General features: G+C 34.2%; 1 protein-coding gene across 2 annotated transcripts in view; it reads right to left on the bottom strand.

Moving 5' to 3' along the window:
* Nucleotides 1-1,120: 1,120 nt before the first annotated feature.
* DR1 (down-regulator of transcription 1, TBP-binding (negative cofactor 2)) overlaps nucleotides 1,121-7,898 on the bottom strand; it is an 18,478-nt gene continuing 11,700 nt past the window's right edge. For both annotated transcript variants that reach the window (XM_008572043.1, XM_008572044.1), the window contains one exon: nucleotides 1,121-3,180. In XM_008572043.1, coding sequence (XP_008570265.1) covers nucleotides 3,034-3,180 — 147 coding nt within the window. In that variant the 3' untranslated portion in view covers nucleotides 1,121-3,033. The remainder of the gene's footprint in view (nucleotides 3,181-7,898) is intronic.

The raw sequence follows: 7,898 nt of genomic DNA, 5'->3' as shown, positions 1-7,898 counted from the left end.
ATTGCCACTTTATATGGCCATATAAATAAAGAATTAGCATATGTTATTAAATATGGAGATTATCCTGGATTATCGGGATGGGTCCTAAAAGTAGAGGCAGAGGAAGATCTGAATATAGAAGATCTGATGTGATGACAAAAGCAGGCTTTGAACATGGAGGAAAAGACTTCAAGCCCAGGAATACAGGCAGTCACTAGAAGCAGAAAAAGGCAAGGAAACAGATTCTCCCCTCACAAACTCCAGAAGGAACCAATCCTGCTGATACCTTGATTTTGACCTAATAAAACTGATTTTGGACTTCTGATATCCAGGACTTTAAGAGAATAAATTTGTGTTGCTTAAAGTCACTAAATTTGTGGTAATTTGTTACAGTGGCAATAGGAAACTAATACATTCACAAAAATAATGGTGAATGAAAAAAGAATATATTATGTATGACTGCATTTACATAAAACAAAAACAGGCAAAACTAGTCCATAGTTTTAGAAGTCAGAACATTAGTTACTTCTAGGGAAAAAGATAGTACTAAGACAGGGGCAAGATTGCTTCTCGGTCTTTGGCTAAGATCAAGTGAAGACGGGGCAAGAGGGCGGCTTCTAGGGTACTCATAATGCTCTGTGTCTTGATCTGAGGGCTGCTGATATGAGCATGTTTAATTTGTGAAAATCCCTATTTGAGCACTATTCTGTGTGTATAGTGCGTGCAGTTTTAAAAATTGGTGCCTTTTCAACACTTAATCTCATAATCTGCTGAAAAAGATATATATTCAAGGGGATTGGAAAAATACTCACTAAACAGTAACTTTGTTTCTTCAGAACACTGAAGATTTTGTTTCTCCAAAAGTTTTTAAAATTTTAACTGGCAAAATATAATAGTAACTTTCAAATACCAAAAATAAGCTAAAAATAAAATACTGCTTAATTAGTTTTGTTATACCTGATCTTAGGACTGTGAATAAAAACACAAGCAAAACCACATTTTGTGAAGTAACAGTAAACAAAGGAGAAGGGCAGGTACTACATATCACATAATGAAAAAATCTTTTGGGCTTAAGATTCTTTAAACCAGTAAAAATGGTAATAATAGAAATCTCCCTATAGATCATTAAATATAAAAACAATTTATAAAACACATCAGAATTTTATTGCTTGAAGAATACAGCATATGAAATCACAAGAATGTCAAAATGAAGTCACTAGGCTTCAAACATATAATACATTATCAGATGCAGTAAAAAATTAACCTGAATTCTGCATCAGAAAAAAAAAGATGTGGAAAAATACCTAAATTGCTTACTTAAGAAACAGATATACTTAAAATAGAAAGCATAAGGATGTTACAGTACAAATTAGAAAAGCCAACACTTATTAACTTATTATTTCTCTAGACTAGACTACCTTTGGTACTTAAACTTTTTAAAAAACAATTCCTTTTATCTTGTCCAAATGCACTTCATGAATATGACATCCATGAAGTAACTTCAACTTAAAATACTGAGCAAAATTAACCTTTTCATTACATAGGGGAAGTGTATTTAATAAATGTATAACAATATTTCTTTTCTAAAACTGCAAAATATGATCATTAAGAAATCTAATACTTATAAATTTTACTTATTCAGCTCTCCAATTAAAATTGGAATCTTGGCAGCCACAATCTATTTCTGGGCTTGATGAATATAGAATTTTACATGATTTGGCAATTGACACAGGAATTTAAATACTTCATACTATCTTAAGTGGCTTTTCCTTTCTGTTTCCAAAATACAAACAATATGCCATTTCTTCAAGACACTGGATTCCTCTAACAATCACTGCCACACTTTCTCAGAACCAAATTAAAGCTTCTCCCTTTTAATGAGCAGATTAAAACTATGTATGTTTCACATAGGGTTGATCAGTTATGACACACTTTCTTTAACAAAGCCAATCTTTTTTTTAAAGCTATTACTCAATTATAATGAGGGAGACAATGATGCCTTTTCAAAAGGTAGCATTGGACTTTCTAGGCTATCTAGTCAAGGAAATGTAAAAGTAACACTAAAAACAAAAAATAAGTAAACTATAACTACACGTTAAATTAAAAAAAAAACCCTCTTTTATAAGCAAGCATGCTCATTAACTTTCATTTCTTTCTCCCAGCAAAGGTATGAATATTCATGAACCTCAGTTAAACCAAGGAACCCAAGCAATTGTTTCATAAGTCCCACCTATATATTTGAATAATATAAACATGAATGGACTAAGCAAGTAATATTATTAACAATTATTGAATTGGAGTGAAACAGAAAGAATCATGACAGTTCTCAGAATTAGGCAGTCTTTGAAATGTAATAGTATAGCTCAAAATGAATTATGCTATAACAAAACTGTAGTTTTCACCTCTACACAAAACAAAAACAAAATCAAAAACAACCCACCACATTTATACAACTACTACTGAACATACTCCTTTCTAGTTTTTGAATGTCTTTTCTGAGGTTTTTCTAAACAAGTATATTTATCTGAGCATATATACTTATTGCCTGTATATATACTCATTTTAAAAGACAAAACATTCAGATATCATAGAACTGAAGTCTTTTTTTACCAACCTGATCCAGTGTCTACTGCATCACACAGCAACCCCCTCAATACTTTAAAATTCCCAATTTTTAGTTTAGTTAAAAGGCCAGAGGAAATGCAAATGCAGATTTAGAGCTTCTGTATAAATTTCACTGTATTTTTATAAACTTGAAGTTTTCTGTAACACTGTTTATTGATCAAATAAAGGACTCACTGCTATCTAAAATTTCATAAACACCATTAAAAATTCAAAATTGATATTATACTGAACCTTAAATTTTCAATAGTTCAAAGAGATAGTTTTTACAGGTACAGCACACAATAGATGAAACTTAACAGCAGACATCCCTAGGATACCAATGGCAAGTCCACCAAGATGCATACAAAATCACAGATAAGCATTTCTTTTACTGTTTTGTTGTGCAGGGAAAAATGTTTAGAGAGGAAATAGAAACTCAGCTGGTGAATTTCAGATATCATCATCATCTTCTTCATCCTGAGAAGATCCTGCCTGATTGGATGCACTGGCTGAGGCAGCAGCAAGCTGGGCTTGTTGGGCAGCTTGCTGCATTTGAAGCCATTCCTGTTGGGCCAATTCTGCTTGTTGCTGTCTAGCCTAAACACCAAAAACATAAAAATGATAACTTTTTAAAACCCACAATGTATACGCTTTGATTAAATTTAAGCCAATTACAGACTTATTATCAAACTTGGATATTTTCCAACTACTATATAATTGTTGTACATCTGGAGAACATGAACTTTATAAGATTGCTTTTCTGTCAACCATGCAGGTCTATCTAAGGAGTTTCCCAAATTTGGTTCTCTAATAGATAGTCACCTTTTTTAAAATTTTATCCATGCAGGTCTATCTAAGGAGTTTCCCAAATTTGGTTCTCTAATAGATAGTCACCTTTTTTTAAATTTTATTTTATTTATTTTTTTATTTTTTGTCTTTTTTGTGACTGGTAAGGGGATCGCAACCCTTGGCTTGGTGTCGCCCGCACTGCGCTCAGCCAGTGAGTGCACCGGCCATCCCTATATAGGATCCAAACCCACGGCGGGAGCGCCCCCAGCTCGCTGCACTCTCCCGAGTGTGCCACGGGGTCAGCCCTAGATGGTCCCCTTTTACGCCACACAATTTATGACCTTTGGTTCAACTGAAGAAATTGAAAAGGTTCAAAGAAAACTCACAATATTCTCTCTCTGGCTCCTTTCCCTGTTATTTCTCTCTTCCTTGCATTTCACTTGATTCTTCTGTCCCGCCAAATTACAATTCTGATGTAAACATTTTTCAATCTAAAAATTATTTGTATGGTTTAAAAATTCTTTAATATTGTACTTATAACTCTTAGGGAAAAAGTATGAGGGCACTTCAGGAAGTTCATAGAAGATTTGTATTACCTTTTAATTCTATTTTTCCATGTACTCTTTGAAGTACTCTCGTAATACACATGAATGCAAAAGCTACCCTGCTATTTCTTTCTGAGTTTCTATCACAATTCCCTACCCTATATCTACATCTGTTTCCCTCTTCCCCCTCTCTATAAATACACACATGTATATACACATACATGCAAACATATACACATATCCTTCCCATATACAAACTAGTGAAAAGATATTGCTTAAAATCCATTCATCTGATCTATCCTTTTATAAAAGCTACAGGATTTTAGGAACCAAGATATATACATATGCATTACATGCACTTTTGCAACAGCTAAGGCTCCTTCTCAGTTCAATTTTATCTGTTGGCAGAAAAACCACACCAAGAAGGGGAAAACGAACCTGTTCTTAAAGAGATCTTATAATTTCCCATTAGATTCTGCCAAAACAAGGCTGTTTCTCCCTCTCTGCCTTTTCTCAGACTTGTTCTTTAAGCCTGGCTCATACCCTCCTTTATGCACGGCTGTTCCCTAGTCATCACAAATCAGTCTTCATTGACCCTTCCAGGTCACATTTTGTGCTCTATTTCATATGTCATAGTTCTCTATGCACTCCCATATCTATCCACTTTGTTTTATAATTATCTTGAGTCTGTATCTTTTTTCTCCACCAGACTTGGGAATAGACTTTTCATATTCATTGTTGCACTCCTAACAACTGGCCGTATTTCCTGGATGAATGTTTTATGGGAAAACAGTGATGCTTAGCATAACCTCTAACATCAAGATTTTTTTTTTCATAATATTCCTTCTTATATGTAGCAAAACTCATACTGAACAATGAGTTCTGGGTTGCAAAAGAGGATTATTTTTTGCACCTGTCCATAAGTTAAACAAAAACAAACACAAGTGCTATAACACTAAGATTTTACCATGTACAATCCTCACTTTTCTTAATCTGCCATGACTTTATTACCCAAACATTTCACCATGAGAATTCTAATCATGTCATTACTCCACTTAAAAAAAATCATTTGTTACCAATTAAGCCCAAATTTCTCAGCCTAGAGTTCAAGGTCCTCCAAATTAGTACCTACACCAACTTCTCTCTTTAATCTTTTTTTTATAACATGTACCTTACACTTCAAAAGAAAACCCTAGAACATAAAATGTTTCCCAAATATACACCATAATTTCTCATCTTCACAATCTTTACTCATGCTGATATTCATTCTATTTTAAATTTCCTGAGTTTCACCTACTGAAATTCCACCCTTCCTTCAAATCAAACTGAAATACTGTTTTCTGCTCCCAATATCAGTCAGGGTGTAAACAGGGGATAGAAGTCATACTGGTTATGGGAACAGAAAAAATTTAAAATAAAGGATTGTTAACCAAGTGTAAAGTTGATACTAAGCAAATGAAAAAGCAAGAAAAGAGTACTGAGCTATTATGGAAGTGGCAACTACAAGAAGCAACCACCAACCAAAAAACTGGGGGAACAAGGGAAGAGACTGGAATTTTTAAAACTTAGAAGCTTAGAGGAACAATCCCATGGAACTAAAACTCAAGACTCATGAAGAATGGGCATAGATTGGCTGATACTAATATATCTGAAGTTGAAGGAGGGCCCCAAAGGTTTGGGATCCATACCCCTGAGGAGATGGGTACAGGTTCGGACAGTTCTATAAGTATTAGAGAAAATGCAAACTGGATTCAATTCCTGCTACAGGAAAAACTGATGCAGCCAGGGTGAAGAAGTGTTGCTGGGTTGCTCAAAGGAACTGAAAGCCAAGAGGGAAGTCACAGGAGCAAGCCCCTTCTTCTTTTGCCAGCCCTGCAATCTCTCTGTAGAGCCCCCTACTGGCAGCAGAGACTAATGGGGAGTAACAAGTGGTTTATGTATTAAGTCCAGCCACAAAGCAGAGAATAGAAAGGTGGGTTTTGGGCTAAAACAACTGCTTAGTATCTGGCACATTCCTGCACCCGCAAAGTCTGATGTGATGTCTCTGTTCCTAGGATCTCTTTCTCATGAGAATAGTCAGCCTCATATTACAGTTGTTAGTTTATATTATACCTACTCTATAAGACACTAAGTTTCTTTAGAACAAGAATAATATATTCTTTACCTTCGTATATCTGCAGCACCTATACAATATGTCTTGCATACAGGAGAGACTCGCATGTTAGGTGAATATTGACTGGAAATTTGTTGGTCAAAGGGTAGGAGTAGTATGGTGTTGGTGTAGGTGGTGGCAGTGAAGTGGAAGAAGCCAAGAAATGTTATTACCTTGGGGGGAAGGCTATCCAAGCAACCATATTATCAGAAACTAATAAAGAAAGAGGTCTTTGTTAAATACTATTTTAAAAAAAAACTCAAGAAGACAGAATTGAAGGGAAGAAAAGTCACTGAATTTGATTACGTGTCTCTGAGGTAGGGCAGAAGTCAAATTGCAAGGAATAAGAATAAGTTGAATGTATTTTCAAAATACGGTAATGGAGATCATTACAGCAAAAGATGAAAGGGTTCTGGAAGCATAAGGAGATGCAGGAGACCCATATATAGTAAAAGGCAAAAGGATAAGAAGTGAGTACGGGAAACACAGAAAATATTAGAAAAAACATGGATAAGACCATTTTTTACAGTAAACAAAAACTTTCTTTGGCTTAGGAAATTAGAAACCAGGTATTCTCTCTAATAACTATTTTCACCCATTTTTATAAAGAAATATAGGAAACACCTAATTCTAACACACTGGCCTATTTACTTTTACAGCTGGAAGAGCTAAAGAGTTCAATCAAAACAGACTAAGAGTGCCTTACTAAAAACAGTTAAAGAGTTCATAAAAAAATTGTAGGGCAAACCAAATATGTGAATTTAATCAACTCAAGAATACCTACTCTGTAGCCTAATCAACTACATACAAGTATAATTTTGTGGAACGGGAAAAAATTCAAATAATTTTAAGTCTCTATTAAAGTATTATTGCAAAGCTGCTTGATCTTGTAGTTTATTCAATGGTCTACGAAGCCATGTACTAGTTACATTTCAAATTTAATTGACTTTTAGGTCCCATGGCCCCATATCATTTCTCATACTTTTTTCTCTGAACATAAAAGCATGCCCATGCCCTTAAAAATCATTGTTGACTGATAACAATTTTATTTGTAGTCATTTACACAAAAATTTTGGTAATACTTACTCTAATTTCTTTTTTTCCTCTTGCCTCCTACCCAACCTCTCACAAGTATTTTTCTTTTAAAAGGGGGTTGTAAAAGAGAGGTAAGTAGGTATATACTTCCTAATTCACTTCTTCATCTGGAGATTTTCATTATGTTTTAAGATTCTCATTCCCACATAACAAAATGACTCATTTATAAATTATAGTCAATTTTAATCTTGATGTATTATATATTTCCTCTTCTAAATATTTGCTGCTAGCTTCAAATGAGGCTGTCACTGTGTTAGTATTTAAAATAAAGTCTAAAAAATGAAACAAAAGTGAAAGTGATAAAAGATATTATACTTATTTATCAGTTCCTTTCATATTTAGAACTTAAGTTACCTTGTGCTCTAGGGAAGAAGCACTAGGCAGCTACTATAATTTTACCTCTGCTGATCTTCCTCACAAAAGCAAAGAAATACTAGGGATCTTCACCCACAGGCCAAGGTAAGAAAGAAGGGAGAAAAAAAGAGGAATAAAAAAAAAGATGATAGGGATAGAGAGGTGAAGATAGACATGACAGATAGCCAATTATTTCTTTACCCTTTTTGCCCTGGTAAGGATAAAGCATACTCTTTCTTAAAGTTCCATAACAAATTTAAGCAGATAAAATGGCGGTAGAGCATTACCATGGTATTGTAGAAAAAGTACAGGTTTTGGATATAGAAGACATGAGTTTAAATACAGACTCTAACACTTCCTGTCTAAACTTACCTGTTTTA

The sequence above is a fragment of the Galeopterus variegatus genome, unplaced genomic scaffold, assembly GCF_000696425.1.
Source record: "Galeopterus variegatus unplaced genomic scaffold, G_variegatus-3.0.2 Scaffold748, whole genome shotgun sequence".
Classification (NCBI taxonomy): domain Eukaryota; kingdom Metazoa; phylum Chordata; class Mammalia; order Dermoptera; family Cynocephalidae; genus Galeopterus; species Galeopterus variegatus.
Note: the sequence above shows the minus strand (reverse complement) of the source record. Positions and strands in the feature narration are given on the sequence as shown.